This window comes from Echinops telfairi, unplaced genomic scaffold (assembly GCF_000313985.2).
Source record: "Echinops telfairi isolate 266 unplaced genomic scaffold, ASM31398v2 ScPeMD7_7468;HRSCAF=8506_0, whole genome shotgun sequence".
Taxonomy (NCBI): Eukaryota; Metazoa; Chordata; class Mammalia; order Afrosoricida; family Tenrecidae; genus Echinops; species Echinops telfairi.
Window position 1 is genome coordinate 10,997,075 of NW_022111369.1, and position 17,532 is coordinate 11,014,606.

Below are 17,532 nucleotides of genomic sequence, written 5' to 3' on the forward strand. Positions count from 1 at the left end.
TTCTATTTGGTGAGGGAAAGGCATGACAGCAGGAAGTGCTGATAAGAGAAAGCAGAGGACTCCACCAACTGAATTCCCACAGACACTGAGAGAGCAACTGGAACGGGAGTAAAGACACACACAGCAGAGAATGGGAGGCAACCTTGAGAGAGTCTGGAGTTAAGGCAGTGGCACAGGTAGAATGATGCAAGACTATCTAAAGGCAGGTTTCAAATGCAGGGCCCCTTGAGGTTGAAGACCTAAATAGGCAGCACAGGAAACTGAAGAGGATGCTATCATCTTTGATGATAGTAGAGGGAAAGGAGCCTAGTGGAAATGTTGTATGCATTAGTAACAATGTTGATAAATGGAAGCCATTGAACATGGTTCGGAAAGCTGCAGTATCTCAGGGTAAGGACTCCGGTGACTTGGCTTGCCCTGTTGAAAAGGAACGAGTCAGAAGAACAGGTACTGAAGAAGGTAGCAAGGGAGGCAGTATCATTGGATGTGGGTGCAGAAGAGTAAAGGAGCATTTGAGGGAAAAGTAGAAAGTATAAGACAATATGCTAAGGATAAAGAAAGGACTAGAAAGTGATGGACACATTGCAATCCGTGGGGGCAGGGGTGGGGAAGGGCTGAACTGAATGTGTGTACTGGAGGGACTTAACCCCCAAAACCAAACTCATTGCCATCGAGTTGGTGACTTATAGCCACTCTATAGGACAACATTGAACTTCCCTTGTGAGTTTCCTAAACTGTAACTCTTTAAGGGAGTAGAAAGCCCCATCTTTCCTGGAGAACTGGCATGTGGTGCTTTAGAACTGTTGACCTCACATTAGCAACCCAACAAGTAACCTCTATGCCACCAGGGCTCTTAGAGAAGGACTAGCAAAGGGGAGGAAATTTGTACGTCAAAGCAACCATTCTGAGTAATGTCAGGTGCACTTGAGTTAGTTCCGACCCACAGTGCCCCTGTGTACAGCAGAACCACTCAGCCCTACACCAGCCTCACAATTTCCATGCTTGAGCTCATTGTTACAACCACTGTGTCAACCCATCTGTGGAAGGGCTTCCTTTTTTTTTTTTTGCTGCCCCTCTCTACTTTACCAAGCATGATGTCCTTTCAGTTCGGCCTCCATAAAAGAGATTGTTCTGGATAATGAACTACTATCTCTAATTTTAGCTGTATGAAGTTAAGTCAATAGAACCTCCTGGCATTCTCCCTCTGGGACACTCAGGAGGATCCTTTTAATCGTGGAATTGACTTGGCAAAGTGGGTTTAGGTTCCGATTTAGTGCTGGATGTTTCACTGAAGAGTTTTTCCTTCACAGAGATGAGTGATAACAGCCATATGGGTAGGTTTTTAACTGAATTTTCTATGTCTGTCGTATATGGTGATGTTGTGTGTAATAATATAGTCTTAAGTTGTGACAGGTTACTTCTCAATTTTTGGTCAACTTTCACTTGTACAACTGTTTAAGATAAGGTTACTTTCTACTATTGGCATTGGAACTGCTTTTCATGGGTCATGCCAGTAATGGACCACAGACTTTGACACAATTTTGGGGGCATATATGATCTCTGATACCTTCTCTGAAACTTAAAAAAAAAAAACCACCCCCTAAACTTAGAAATTCTATATGTGTTGTGTGTCCTGTCAAACATGGGAATGAGGGGAATTAATGGTGGAAGGAACAAACAAAATCTGTTTTCAGGCTGTACAGTTTTATATGCCACGATCCAGCTCACTGGAGGTTTTAATGGCTTTATAAACCCCTGAAAATAGGAGATTACTCTGGAATTGCCGACAAATCCTCAACTATTGCAGTGCAAGTGTGTTGCATTATTATAATATGAACTTCAAGGACAGAAGACAGATTTCAAGTCCTGGCATATTGATCAAAGGATTCAACACAAAGAGTACATTTTTATTTTAATAATTCCTTGCCTGGAGTGGTATTTGAAAATGTGACAACCATAAGTAGAATGATATGATAGCACTGGTTATTAGCTGAAAACAAAACTTTTTCATGTTTTGGAATTATCACAAACCTTTGATGTATATCTTTATCTGTCTTGGCTATTTTCTAAGCACCTTAGGACAAGAGCATTATCATAGGTCCTATGTATATATATATATGATTTTCTAGTAGATGTGGCATCATCCCTCAAAGGCTCTGATTTTAGAACAAGTTAATGCACGAGGTACCGTAGTATAAATGTGATCAAATAAGCTATTATTGTTTGTGTTCTTTTTTAAAAAAACTTTGAGACATTTAAGATTGGAGTTGAGTATGAAGTAGGTGGGTAGGGGGAATAGTAGAAGATGGTTTAGGTTAGTCCCACAGCAGTGGTCTTTATGGCTCAGAACTTACTGCACTTCATGTGTCCGCTAACCACTGACCTGCCGTGACCTCCTTCCCACACTCACACAATAAGTCTTTGCTTTTGTCATGGAAATGGGGTTTAAGAAAAGACATTTTTGACACTTAGGACACCTGAACACATCAAATTCATGTGTACAGAATCATAAGTCCTTCTTTTAAAGCAGAATTAGAAAGGGCTTCTGTGGCAAGGAGGTACTAAGCCTGCCTCGAAACTTCGACACAGATAAGGAGACCCAGGAAAACGATGGCACTGGGTGTTGCAAGGGGAAAGAATTCGATGGTGTCAGTGAGGAATTAATAAGGAAATCGGCTTTGGCTTGTAGTAACCTTTGGGATCATTGGAATTTAGATTGCGTATGCATCATTACTTATTAGAAACTCAAGAACACAATCAAAGTTTGACATTGGTAATTGAGCGTTGTCTTTCAATTATTTACCTTTCCCTCTCTCTGCAGGTGTTTGCAATGGCAGCTACTGTGAATCTGGAACTTGATCCCATTTTTTTGAAAGCTCTGGGCTTCTTACATTCCAAGAGTAAAGATTCTGCTGAAAAGTTGAAAGCACTACTTGATGAATCCTTGGCTCGAGGCATTGATTCAAGTTACCGTCCAACTCCAAAGGTACCTAACCTGAGCAAAAAAACTTGAAGGAAGTTTCTTAATGCCTGTCCTTGTACCTTCACGCCATTCAACCAGTTTCTCTGCCAAAGTAGCTTATCTTTGTGGCACAAAGAAAATAGATTTTTTTCCCTTTTTTGTTTTAATTCTTTCAAGATTTGATAGAAGTGTTATAAGTTAGCTGGAGGTAGGGAATATTGTGTCTTACTACACTTTCCATATATAGAAACCTTCTTACTTGAATTTCTAATTCTTTATGACCAGAATTTTTTTTTTTACCTGCTGAAAGTAACCATGACTTCTAATCACTCTCTTAAGGTGTTAAGGGTAAAATAATGACAGGAAGTCAAAGGATATGAATTTTGCAACAAAATAAATTGAATTTAGTAGGACCATTTAAGGAAACATGAGTTGAAATACGGTATGTGGATCAACCTCTCAGGACTGTATAACTCTAATCTTGATCATAAAAAATAGCCATGGCAGCTTTATATGAAAATAATATATATTTTTAGAACCAGGCAGGTCTGATATAAATCCTAGTTTACCTTTTCCACGTTATGTGATGATAATAGATCCTATATCTTGAGCATTTACTATGTACCAGGTATTTTTCCAAGTTGTTTGTGTGTATTGATTCATCATTATAGCATTCCTCTATCTTTATTTTACATTGAAGAAACAGAGGTGTTGAACAAGGAGACTTCAAAAGGTTTGTAGGAAAATGGAATTAAAAGATTAAAATTTTAAAAATACAAAACTTTTTTATTAATATACACCACAGCAAGTTCCAAGCATGTTTGTAAGTACCAGCCATGTAGTCTATCCCTAAAAAACCAAGGATACTTAGAATATAACCAGGTGGGTGCATGTTTTTTTCATATCTTTTAACATTATTAAATGAAGAAAAATGGGTTCCCTTTAAATATTTTTTTAAGATTAGGAAACCCAGAAGGATCAAATCCGGACTGTAAAGTGGGTGACTGATGATTTCTCATCAAAGCTGAGAAAATTGTCCTTGAACGAGGAGGTCTCTCCGATGCCGCCTTCCCAGGTGTTTTCCTGCGAGAGCCCTGGCAGACTTTTTCAAAAGCATTCTCATAATGAACAGATGTTATCGTTCTTTGACCCTCCAGAAAGTCAACCAGCAAAATGCCTTCCCAAGAAATGCTGCTGTCAGCCATGCTTTTGACTAGCCTGCTTTGGCACCGGCCGCTTCCACCTCTTAGCCGTTGCTATGCCTGTGCTCTGCATTTTCATAGCAAAGCTATGTTTTTTCTGCTATCAAAATTCTTTCAAGAAGTGCTTCAAGATCTTGATCCCACTTACTTAAAATTTCTTATCCAAGTCATCTGGGTGCAACAGCTTCAGAACCCCTTGAGGAGAAAGTTTGCTCCACCTTAAATTTTTGGTCAGCGTTGTGTAACCTAAACCAACGGAGATTTCTGATGCGGGCTGTTGTTTCTGCCTGCTGTTAATCACCGGACCGCGACAGTTAGGGCATGAACAATATTAATAGTTTCCCCAAAATTGATGTTTCCGGCGTTTTGCCTTGGGCTCCATCTTCAGCATTCTCTCAGTCCTTCGTAAAATGAGTACTCCATTTGTAAACTGCTAATTACTTTGGGATATTGTCCCTATAAACTCCTTGTAAAGCATCATGGGTTTCTCCCTTTTGGGCCCAAGTTTCACGATAAACTTGATGTTTGTTCTTGCTGCAGTTATAGCAGAATTCACACTGCCCTGATGGGGGCTCTTCACAAACTCCTTAGTGTCTTAAATTATATTCTGTTCAGGCATCTTATAACAAGTTAGTATAAGTTTAATTTGGTGCAAAATGGTGTGAAATCCTTGCATAGTTTTTCATAATATGGATTTTCTTAGAAAATTTTAGAAACTACTTGTAACTTTACTTTGCCCAACTTCTGTTTCTTTATTGGTAAAATGGGGATAATAAGATCTACTTTGCAAAGTTTTGGAAATTAAATTAAGTAAGTAAGTCTTCTAGGATAGTATTTTACCTACTCTGCGATAGGTTCTCTCTCCGCGAATGGCAACCCTTACATTCTCTAGTACGTGCTTCCGAGCCGTCTAAGCTCTAGCCGTGAACTTCTAAGCTTGAGTCCAGGCGATAAAAAGGGGCAGAGAGAACTAACCACATGCCAGCTCGGTGAAATCCAGAACCTGAAGCTCGAGCTAGGACCGAGGCCCAGGATCCCGCCTGCATGAGCAGCTTTCAGCACCAGTGCTAGTACTCACAAGCTTTGTTACTGACTTTTCATTAGTTGAACCACTGTTATCTCATTTTTCCCACCCATTCTTTTGGCAACTTTAGCGCTACATTAACACAACACCTTGAAACAACTATCAAGTTTATTCTGTACTAAATGTTGGTTTGTCTAAATAGGAAAAATCCATGATTACTGAAAAAGTAATATTTTGGGATTCCTACAGAGAAGGAAGTTCATCTATTAAAGTACATGAAAAACTTGTCATGATTAAAAAAGTCTACTGATCTTTGGTTTCTTAACTAGAGTGTACTTTCCTTGGTCAGTGTCGAGAAAATATACCTATGTCTTTAAAAAGTTTCATTGAATTTTAGCCTTGGGCTGAAACTATCTATCACTAGCATTGTGTAAGAAGAATAATTTATGCTAGTATCTATCAAATCTTAGCATGCATTTGGATCACTTCAAAGACGTTGGTGTGCTTATGAATAGTGGCTGCTCTCTGAGTTTAATTGCAACTTGAATATTAGTTGATATTTTATTTACATTAATGAATAAGGTATAACTGTAATAATGAAGTTGGAACTTCATTCATTCATTGATGACATGAACAATTTCGTTGATGAATTATATATAATAGTTTTTGAAGCCAGAAGACTGGGAGATGTGTTTTCGATATTTTCAAGTTACAGACCTAGTACATTTCAAAGATAAATCTGTGTTAGCATTTTCCCATCACTTCTTAATGTCAATGGTCAGCAAATGTTCTAAAGGAAACAATATAGTAAATACAAGAGGGTACCCCAGAAAACTGGAATTGTTTTTTTCTACCCCCCAAAGCTCTGTATTAATTTTTGTTTTTTCACAAAACAGCCTTATCGCACTTCAAAGTACTTTCCAGTACACTTCATGCATTTGTCAAATCTGCAATTCCATTCTTGGAAACATTTTTCAAACTCATCTGCTTGTATGGCTTAAAGCACCTCCTTCATATTTTTCTTCACCTCTTCTATGTCGTCAAATCGCAGTCCTTTCATGTCCCTCTTCACTTGCAGAAACAACAAAAAAAGTTGCATAGAGTGAGGTCAGGTGAGTAAGGTGCGAGAGACAAGGGAGGCATGCTGTTTTTTGCCAAAACCTGCCATACTGAGGTGCTGTGTGAGTAGGTTTATTGGCTTGGTGGCAAAACCAGTCCCCAAACTGCCACAAATCAAGGCCTTTTTTATTGCACACTGTTATGCAATCTTTTCAGAACCTCTAAATCGAAAGCTTGATTAACAGTTTGACCTTGTGGACAAACTCCAAATGCACTACAAGTTGACATTTTCATCCATTTGGGAAGTTGACAGACATCCAGAACAAGGTTTGTCAGCAATCAACATTTCACCTTTTTTGAAACAAGAAAACCACTCATACACTTGAGTTTTTCCCATAGTGCTGTCCTTGTAAGCTGTATTCAACATCACAACAGTTTCTGTAGTATGTTTCCCCAAGCAGGAAACAGAATTTCACAGCTACACGCTGTTCTTTTAAATGAGCCATCACAAGAAAACGAGGTCTGAGCGAAACTATTTACAAAAAAATTCACTGTAACCAGAGAGAACCTTCCCAGGTGACAGCACTAGGTGCACTAACTCAGAGCAAGTTGCTGGACGCTCGCTTAGCGGGAAAAATGCATACTATGAAATCTCTGCTCCACCTAGTGCAATTCCGGGTTTTAGGGGTACCCCATCGTATATTCATTTTTATAGGCTGTGTTGGTCTTGGTTGTAACCCTTTGATTCTGTCATTGAATCATGAAAGCCAAGAGCACTGGTAGTGCTCTGGTTAAGCACTCGCCTGCTAACTGAAAGGTTGATGTGAAACCATCAGTGATTATGTGAGAGAAAGATTTGGTGGTTCGCTTTCTTGAAGATTGCAACCTTCAAAATCCAGTGGGGGCAGTTTTGTAGTTTACAGGGTCACTGTGAGTCACATCCATTCAGTGACAATGGGTTTGGTTAATTTTATGACTCAGTATCGACTCAATAGAAGTGGGTATCATGGAAGCAGCCATAGCCAACATATACATGAATGAGTGTGGCTGGGCACCAATATCCTGTCAAACTTTATTTCTAAAAACAGGTGGCAAGCCAGGTTTGGCTTTCAGAAGTTGCAGTTGAGTCAATTTCAACTTCTGACCCATGTATTTCAAAATAGGGCTGTGTTCCATAGGGTTTTCACTGACTTTGGATTGAGGTATTGTCTGTAACTAGATTGATCAAACTTTCTTCCAAACGGCTTCTCGGTAGACTCCATTTACCAAGCTTTCAGTTAGCTGAGCACATGAAACATTTGAACTACGCAGAGATTCCTACATATCTATTGGAATGTTTAAAATTTAAAATGACTAACTGGTTGTACCAAGAGTTGGCGATGATGTGAAGAAACTGGTATTCTCATATATTTTTTGTGGAAATATAGAATGGTACAGCCATTTTGGAAAACAGTCTGGATGTTTCTTAAAAGATTAAACGTACGCATGACAAAGTTCTAAATATTTATTCAAGAGATGTGAAAAAGATATCCACATAAAGATTAGTACACAAATGTTCACAACTGCTTTATCAGGAATCACAAAGAATAACTACAAACATTCCAAATATCCATGAATGGATTAATATTCAATGCAGTACTGTTGTCTAAAGAAACTAACTTCTGATAGACTCAGTATCATAGAGGTATTGCAAAAGAAACTTACTGAGTGAAAGTAACCAGAAATAAAATAGTATATATTGTATGATTTCATTTGTTTAAACTTATAAATTGCTAGGAAATGAAAACTAAGCTATAATACAGAAAGTTGATCACAGTTCCTCCGAATGGGTGTGACTTCTCCTTCACCCTGTAGTGTTTTTTTCTAGAAAAGTAATTGCACAGGGCCAGAAGAAGACTTGGGGGATGATGGATGTGTTCATTATCTTGAGTATAGTGACAGCTTAACAAATGTCAAAACTTACCATATGGTATACTTTAAATGGATCTAGTGTATATATTGATTATTCCTCAACAAAGCTATTTGAATAAAAGAAAATGATAGCAACATAAATGCTACTTAATAAAATGATAACAAAATGATATTCTCATTTTTAACTGAAAATCATTTAGATACATGGCCTATGTTTTCTGATGTGTTGGGTAGTCTGAATATTTAATTTTCTATGTATTTTAATGCCACCTTTTTAGGATGTGGAGCCACCTAAAATTACCAGCACAAAAACTATTTCCATTAAGCAAGAACCCAAAATTTCTTCCAGTCTTCCTTCTGGCAGTAATAATGGCAAAGCACTCACAACGGAAAAGGTAAAGAAGGAAGCTGAAAAGAGACCTGCTGATAAAGTAAGATTTTCTTTTTAATCCATTCAAAATAAATAGTAAATCAATTGGCCTATAAGCAGAAACAATGTTTTATGCTACTTTTTAAAATATCTATAGCAGTTAATATAGATGGGTACATGGAATTCTCTCTGTGAATAAACCACTGGTCTTGTGGTTAGCAATCCAACTCCTAGCCTACAAGGCCACTACACATGTTGACTTTGTGCGAAGTTAATAAAATACAGGAGCATATTTTTCTTAACTAGTTGCTGAAATTGTTGTTAAATATTTGAACTCTATAGGGACTGTTGTAGGAGCCCTAGTGGCATAATGGTTACCCTTTGGACTGCTAACCCATAAAAGGTCAGTAGTTCAAAACTACCAGCTGCTCCATAGGAGAAAGATGAGGCTTTTTACTCCCATAAAGAGCTACAGTCTCGGAAACTCACAGGGGTAGTTCCACCTTGTCTTACAGGCTTTATGGGAGTCAGAATTGACCCAGTGGCAGCGAGTTGAGGGGATGTTGTACTTTCAAGTGTAAACAGCTGTAACTCAGAGATTATAAAGGGGAAAGTCATTGAGAAGAAAAGCTAAACAAAGAATAGTAAAGATGTAAACAACTAAACCTGAAATTTGTTTCAGAATGGTATTCACAAGAATGGTACCTATAGATAATCCTTATATTGTCGATTTTAGATGATTTCTGGACATAGTTAGTAGTTAAAACTTTAGCAGTAAAATTTGTAGTAAAAATCTATTTATTTGTAGTAAATTATCTGTAATAAAAAAGTAAATTTTAAAGCAGCCTTTAGTAACTCCTGCCTTGTCAGTGATTTTGCCCTTTTACTAAGTATTGGCTAACTATAAACTATATAGCATTTTTTCTGTGTTTTTAAATTATATCATACTACATTCTCGGATATCTTGCTTTTTCTTCTTCACTCAATATCTCATCATGGTGGCTTTGAGATTTGTCTAAGTTGATGCATGTAAATCTAGATATTTCTTTCAGCTACCCTATGATATTCAACCTATATACATCAACTAGTTTATTCACTTTTCTACTGGTGAGCAACCAGGTTATTTATCTTTTCTCTACATTACAATGGAACATACATGAGCTGCTTTATGCAAATCCAGCTCACATGTTAACAATTTCCCTAGAATATATGCCTAGGAGTGAGTGTTATAGGATTAGTCTATCTTCACCACTACTCACAAACACCAAACTCACTGCCATCGAGTAAATTCTGACTCCTTGTGACCCAATAGGCCAGGGTAGAACTGTCCTGTAACTCTTTGTGGGAAAAGAAAGCCTCATCAATACTACTATGTATTGCCAATTGCTATTCAAAGTGGCTGTACTAAAAATAGGAATTCTGAATCCCACACATTAAAAAATTAAAATATTAATTTGTTGTCAATCTGACAGTTAAAATATGTGTGAACCAGAACAAATATTGAAGCAAAGATGGCAATTTCTTGGCTCTAGATCTACCTGCTTACAACATAGCTTGACTATTACCGCCCGTTTCCATCAAGTTGTTTTGACTCAGGACGACTCTATGTATTAGAATAGAACTGTGTTCCACAGGCTACTTTTTCAGAAGTACCTCACTAGGCCTTTCTTCTGAGACAACTCTGGGTAGACTTTGAAACCCTAACCTTTAGGCTAATGGCCACGTATGTTGACCATTTATTAACACTCTGGTTTCCCATTTTTGAATATTGATAGGGAAAGTAAAAGAAGACAGTGTATACACCAAGCCTTTGAACTTCCAGAATTCTCACTGTATAAGAGTACGAAGAGAAATGCAGATTTGTACTAAACTCTTTGGCTTTTCTTATTTTACCATTCTAGTTTCTTCTCACTGCCTGATTATAAATCAGTTCTGAATCTTTTGCAGCACTTTAGTGTGCAAATCTACCCCCAGCTCTTTGAAAATGCCTGTCAAGTGAGCTTCGCCATTGCATGCTCTTCATCCTAACCCTCTCTCCGTCTTTAAAAGTTTATTTTGCTCTGTGACTTTCATGATTTTTTTCTGGTTGGGTGTTTTTTATAGATGAAATCAGACATAAGTGAAGGAGTGGACGTCCCAAAGAAACCTCGCCTGGAGAAGGCAGAGACACGCTCTTCTCCCATCACTGTGCAGACGAGTAAGGATCTGGCTATGGCTGACCTTTCCAGTTTCGAGGAGACTAGTGCTGATGATTTTGCCATGGAGATGGGATTGGCCTGTGTTGTTTGCAGGTAAGTTGTTCCTTTCTAAAAAGCAAACCACTTCAAAAAGATAAATAATAGGCAGTTAACTACCCATAGAGCAATTAAACTTAAATTTTATAATTTCTGATTTTGGTTTCTTTAATCTTCTGTGTTGTAACGTTTTTTGAATTCTTGAGTTTTGGAGGATGATTGGATGCTATCTATTTAAAAATTGATAATGCTGCTTAGTAGAAGATACATTTTAAAAATCAATTAACTAGATTATAAACAGTTTAAGTCAACAGATAAATGTGTTAATTTGATGCCTAACCCAAGGTAAACTGATTGCCCTCGTTATTGCTTTTTCTCCTAAAAATGGTGATTCTGTAGGACTGAAAACCATACTCACTGCCGGAGTCAATGCTAACTTATAGCGAGCCTATAGGACAGGTAGAACTGCCCCTGTGAGTTTCTGAGACTGTAACTATTTACAGGAGTGGAAACCCCCATCTTTCTCCCCTGGAGTGGTTGGTGGATTTGAACTGCTGACCTTGCCGTTAGCAGCCCAGCGAGTAATCAGTATGTAACAGGGCTCCTCACTCACTAACTATACATTTTGTGAACCTTTTCAAGAGAATGAGTTAAGGTGTTTTTGAATAAGATCATTTTGTAGAGCCTCATTGATTCCACATATATTTATGTCTACCTTGATCATGCAAGATAATATTTATAAGGAAAAAATTATAATTATGGAGAGAAAACTAGTAACTTAACTCTCCATCTGAAATACGTAATTATCATCTAAAGCTATGATGATTACTTTATACAGGACTTATACTCTTTTCATACACATATTGCTGCTCTCTACTCAGTGATAAGACATTTCATGAGTATCATCTGTACAGTAATTTACTTGCTTTATAGCTCATTAGGTCCAGTCTCTGTATTAATGATGGCAATAGAAAAATGCACAAATCACTAGCATAAACATATTTAATAACAGGTGCAAAGAAAGTGTTATAGGACTGCTGGAGAACTAGACAAAATTTACTAATTTCTAGAAGACAGAAAAATTATTCTCATGAGAAGTTATAAAGAAAACCAACCAAATTTTAATTAATTTGGTACCCTGTGTATTTATTTATGGTTCAGCATAAACTTTCAAAGAAATTAAGTGCATTTGCAGACTGCATGTGGGGATTTGTTTTTTGTTTGCCTTTTTTTGCCCCCTCTTAGGTTTTCTTTCCTCTTTAATGTGTAAAACAACCTGGATATGCCTTCAAATTGTTACATCAAGAAAGTATAATGTTGGATGACCTATTCTCTTAGGCAAATGACCGTGACATCTGGTAATCAACTAGTAGAATGTCAAGAGTGCCATAATCTCTACCATCAAGATTGCCATAAACCCCAGGTGACGGACAAGGAAGTGAATGACCCTCGTCTCGTGTGGTATTGTGCACGCTGTACCCGACAAATGAAAAGAATGGTAAGAGTCATAGTTTTTTCTGTCTTAAGCAATGTAATTATGTAACTATTTGGTTGATGTGTGGTTTCAAAAATTAAAATTTGAACATTTAAGATATTAAAAATAAGCCATAATCTGATTATTTAGAACCTTATAATAAACATTTTTAGCTGTTTAGCTTTCATCTTATTATTCTAATATAGACAGACAAACGGTCTGGAGTCATACAAACACCTCACTGCCATTGAGTTGAAGCCAGCACACAGCGACCCTGTAAGACAGGGTTGAACCGCTCCTGTGAGTTTGAGATTCTAACTCTTTACGGGAGTAGAAAGCCCCTTCTTTATCCCATATCCACCCTAGAACTCTAATATCATCAGCAAAAAAGGTGTCCTAGTATTTCTTGCTCAGTTTCTCAGGTAGCTAAATGACACAGAAGGAGCAGAAGAAGACCCAAACTTTATCTCCTCAGCAGCTTCCTTGTAATAAAAGTATCTGCTAGAGCGGGGAAGTTTAGTTGCTCTCCAAAGTCTGACATATGAAATGGTAGGTGTTGGTGGATGGTAGTATGAATTTGAAAGCCTTGGTTATGGTACCATGCATTTCTTGATTACAGGCAGTCCCAGATTGTGAATGAGTTTCATTCCTAAACCTGTCTTTCAGTGGTATTTGTACATAAATTGGAACAGTTAGTCATCGTTTGTATCTAACGGCTCTTAGTCAAATGTTTGCCTTGTTGTTAGCACCCACTGAATTGGTTCCACTTCACAGCAACATTATGTACAACAGAAAGAAACACTATCTGGTTTTGCACCATCCTCACAATTGTTGCTATATACCCCTCGGCACAGCCATTGTGCCAGCCCCTCTTGTTGAAGGTCTTCCTCTTTTTTACTGGCCCTGTACTTCACCAAGTATGAAGTCCTTTCCAGGAGCTGATTCTTCCAGATGACCTGTCCAGAGTGTATAAGACAAAAGTCTCACCATCATCACGTCTGAGGAGCATCCTGACCATCCTTCTTCCAAGACAGTTTTGTTCACTCTTCGGGCAATCCATAATTCAAAAACATCAATTCTTCAGTCTTCCTTGTACATTGTCCAACTGTCACATGTATACGAGGCTATAAAAAATACCAGGGGTTGATTCAGGTACACCTTAGTCTTCAAAGTGACATCTGTACTTCTTAGCGCTTTAAAGGAGATCTTTTGTAGATTTGTCCAGTAGAGTAAGTCATCCGATTTCTTGACTGCTAATTAGTTTATATACAGTGTACCTTTCTATGCATAAAGAAACATTAAAAGTACTTCCAGATACACTAGAACGTCTTGAACATAATAATATAGTAATTATAATAATGATTTATTTTAAAATGATAATATCTTAATACACATCACAAAGTAGCACCCATTTGTATTACAAACCATTACATGCACCTCGAATGTTTGATATAATGGGCTTTAGGGGCTCAACCCTTGGACATTGGGAAGCTGGGGACTGGCTATACTATAAGGACTGTATTTTCATAACATGGTTTTATAGTAGAGGGTAAGACAGCCCCTCTTCCCTGCTGATAGGAGATACTGTTACCACAGATAATTTTCATGCATGTTAAATAATACTCTTGACCAGCATATTTACTAATATTCTGGACCCAGATTTGAAGGTCGGCATACTTTGATGTGGAAGGTCTGCAGTTAAAAATGAGATGAATTAAGACTAGAGAAAATAAAAATTATACAGGATGGCAAACTATAGCACCAGAAGATTCACATGGGTATGCAATAGGCCAAATGCTGGCTTCTACAAACGACAGAAGATAAATAAAATCTCTAGTATAGTACTGTGTGGTCTTAGGAAAATTGTCAAAGGCATTGTAATGACTAGGACTGTCTTCCCTATGCAGAATTCATTTTTTTCAATGTAAGTATTGACGCTGCCCAAATGGCATCCCTTGCTTGTATGCTATCCCTCTCCATGTGCCAGACACTTTGCTGAACTCATATATTCTGCATTCATCCTTATTAGGAGGAGAAGGAGTCTTTTCAGAAATTTAGGTATTTTAGCCAAGGTAACAATGCAAGGAAGGTGGTTGTGCTAGGGTTTAATCCAAAGTCTGTTTTACTGTAAAAGCGTGGTCTTTAAATGCTATCTATTTTAAATGCGACCCCTTAATGGAATTCACAGATAATAGGGTTTTCCAGTGAACTTTTTGAACCCTCTTCATATTATCTATATCGTTAAGATTGCCTACTTGGAAAATAGTAAAGAATAAAAAGAAAATGAAAATTTATAAGAAATTTTAATGAAATACCTAGATATATAATAAAAGAAAAATTAATTACTGACCAAAACAAAAACTGAAGTGGTTTGTAAAAGAACAGTATACAAATTTCTCTTTAATAACATGGAAATTTGCATTCATGAACTTTCTCTAAATGACATGCATTGAGTATTCCAAGCTCTGTTGTGGGGAATATTGATCAGTTTCTTCATTCATCACTAGTTGTTGTGGTTTCTGATTTCCTCCTTATTCTGTATTAACCTAAGTCTGTATGATTGATCTCACCCTCCGTTATGCCTGAGATACAGAAGAAAGCTCCTAAGTTTCTGACCAACCGTTATGAGAAATAAGCATACTTCATGATAAGTGAAGCTTAGTTCGATATAGTTTGTGACTTACCTTTTTTGAAATAATTTATCTTGGTAAAATTTTACTTAACTAAGCCTAGTCTGCATGTTTTCTAAACTTATTATTATCTTTGCTGTTTGGAAGTTAATGAAATCTATAAACCCTTAGTATGATGATTAAAATAATTTGTCTAGGAGTCTATAATTTTAGTGTCATTCCAATATTTTGTAAAGGTTCAACTTAATCCATTTAAGTCAACGAGTAGTCTGATCATAGAATTTTCATTATTATTTTTATGTTTTTGTGCCTTCAATTAAGAGATGTTCTATCTAATTTAAGACACTGATTTCTTTAGGCTCAAAAAACTCAGAAGCCAGCACAGAAAACAGCACCGGCCGTTGTTTCTGTGGTTCCAGCTATCAAAGATCCACTGGTTAAGAAACCAGAAACAAAACTGAAACAAGAGACAACTTTTCTGGCATTCAAGAGAACAGAAGTCAAGGTATAGTGCATTCTATTTCAAACAAATTTACTTCCTAATTTATTCTGTTAAAATTTTGTTTTGCTTGCTAAAATGGCATGAGAAATTATATATACTGAAAGGCTACGTACTGGAATGAAGACATTATTAGTATTCACATTGAATAGAAGGGGAACTTTTATAGAATGATTAATCTCTAACTTTCCTTTGTCTCTTTTTATTGAAGAAGTATTATCTATAAGCATTCCAAAATGGCATTCATAAATAATCAATTGCCAGTAAGTGAATCCTGATTGATGGTAACCCCATGTTCTAAGGAACTGTTGTATGTTCTCATCTGTCATCTTAATAAAAGCAGATGGTCAGACCTTTCTTCTGTAGTGTCCTTGGGTGAGTTGTCTGCAGGTGGTTCCGATTCACGGTAGCCCCGTGTGTATGTGCACAGACTCGAACTGCTCCCGATGGTGTGAGGCTGATTGCCAGGCCGGCCTGCTGAAGTGCCTCTGGTCGATCATAAACTGCACTACCTAGGCATCTTCTATCTCTCATTATGAATTCTGTTTATAAATTCTAAATAGTTCTACCCCCGCTACCAACAATCTTTTTCCTTGTATTGTTGGTGCTAATTCACATGTAGCTTTTTCCTCCCAGCTTAATAGCTACTGAAGATTGCTTCCTTGCTTCGTCTTCTTTTGCTCTTTGTTATCTTGAACTTTCAAGGTACCTACCACTTATACTAAAGGCTCTATTGTGTGGTCAGAATATCACCTTTTTCCTTCCTAGGTTCGCATCCTTTAAATCACACCACATTACTATTAGTATTATGGCATTTTGATCCCAGAGAATAAAATATTGTCCTAATCTAATTTTGCCTCAAAAAGTACATTTTTACTGAATTTAGACATTCCAATTTTAAGTAAAAAATTGAAGGAATAAATATTATCTCCAAATTCTCATAGACCCCAGAAAAAATTTTAAATGGTGTCCAAGAGGTTATAAAAACCAAGTTTAAGGGCCTGGTGCAATGGTAGAATATGAATATATAATACTCTGAGAAAGCCAATGATGTGCTTTTTAAATTTAATCCTTTAACTCTTATAGGAGAGGTCTTGATACTGAAGAGATTCTGCTACTTATTTGTCATGTAGAAATTTGCTGAAATAGAAGGAAGTGAAAATAATTAATTCATTGAAGTAATTTGAGTTTCATATTCTATACTTAACTACTTTTAGGTATTTTTTTACTTACTAACCTATTACTACTAAAATGTACTTTTAGTAAATCCAATATGAAATCAATTTATAACAAAAAAATTAAGTCTTCAGCTTTTCATGTTTGTGTTAATCCAAGTTCTTTTAATAATACTATAAATGCAAATATACTTTTACTATGAAAGATACTTATCTCCACCTGCGGTATGATTTTACCAGTAGGATCAAGGGTCAGAGAAGTGATTTGTAGTTCACAATAGTTGTGAAAAATGCATTCTCCGATGAAATCGTAAGAGAGTCTGTGCTTTCCATTGTTTGTGTTAGTTTACTTCTCTGTGTCTGAATTATATCACGAACCATCTGTCCTCTTGAAAAGCAATGCCAGGCAGCAATAAGCCATTAAAATAAAATGCCAAACATACAGAACTTGCTTTCTTGTTCGTACTTCTTAAGTTCTGGTCTTTTTAATTACTTCAGATGAGTTTTCTTTTGTGAAGTTTGTTGATAGAGCATTTAGCCATATGGCCGATGGTTTTATGTTTAATAGAAAGAAAAATGAAAATCAGCACTTTCATAACTGAAAATTAAGTTTACTGCACCATTGCCCTTTTACCTTCTTGACTATCTTTTTCTCTTGTTACCTATGTGTGTTCCTCTAGGAATGCATAATTTTTGTTAAATTTATCCTATGGATAATGTTATGAGGTAGTTGTCATAGATGTTACTGGGAAAAATCCTATTTGTCAAAGAATGTGAACAAATATCTAGACTGTGCCTCTTTTGAAATAGGATCTCAGAACACTCACGTTCCCTGGCTCACACTGATTAAATGTGTTTGCATGCAGATGAGTGAAGGCTATCTTAATGGAGCTAGAACTGTTGTATCAACTCCTTCAAAGTTTACTTCTTAAACATAAGCGGATTTCAAAAAGTTTATAGCAAAATCCCATTATTTTTTAATTATTTTTGAA

The 17,532-nt window shown here is 36.8% G+C and overlaps 1 protein-coding gene across 2 annotated transcripts in view; it reads left to right on the plus strand.

The window, feature by feature from the left end:
- The window catches only part of INTS12 (integrator complex subunit 12), a 26,800-nt gene that overhangs the window by 4,612 nt on the left and 4,656 nt on the right, over nucleotides 1-17,532 (plus strand). For both annotated transcript variants that reach the window (XM_004703293.2, XM_045284330.1), the window contains exons 2-6: nucleotides 2,822-2,986; nucleotides 8,437-8,589; nucleotides 10,632-10,819; nucleotides 12,101-12,260; nucleotides 15,225-15,371. In XM_004703293.2, coding sequence (XP_004703350.1) covers nucleotides 2,831-2,986; nucleotides 8,437-8,589; nucleotides 10,632-10,819; nucleotides 12,101-12,260; nucleotides 15,225-15,371 — 804 coding nt within the window. In that variant the 5' untranslated portion in view covers nucleotides 2,822-2,830. The remainder of the gene's footprint in view (nucleotides 1-2,821; nucleotides 2,987-8,436; nucleotides 8,590-10,631; nucleotides 10,820-12,100; nucleotides 12,261-15,224; nucleotides 15,372-17,532) is intronic.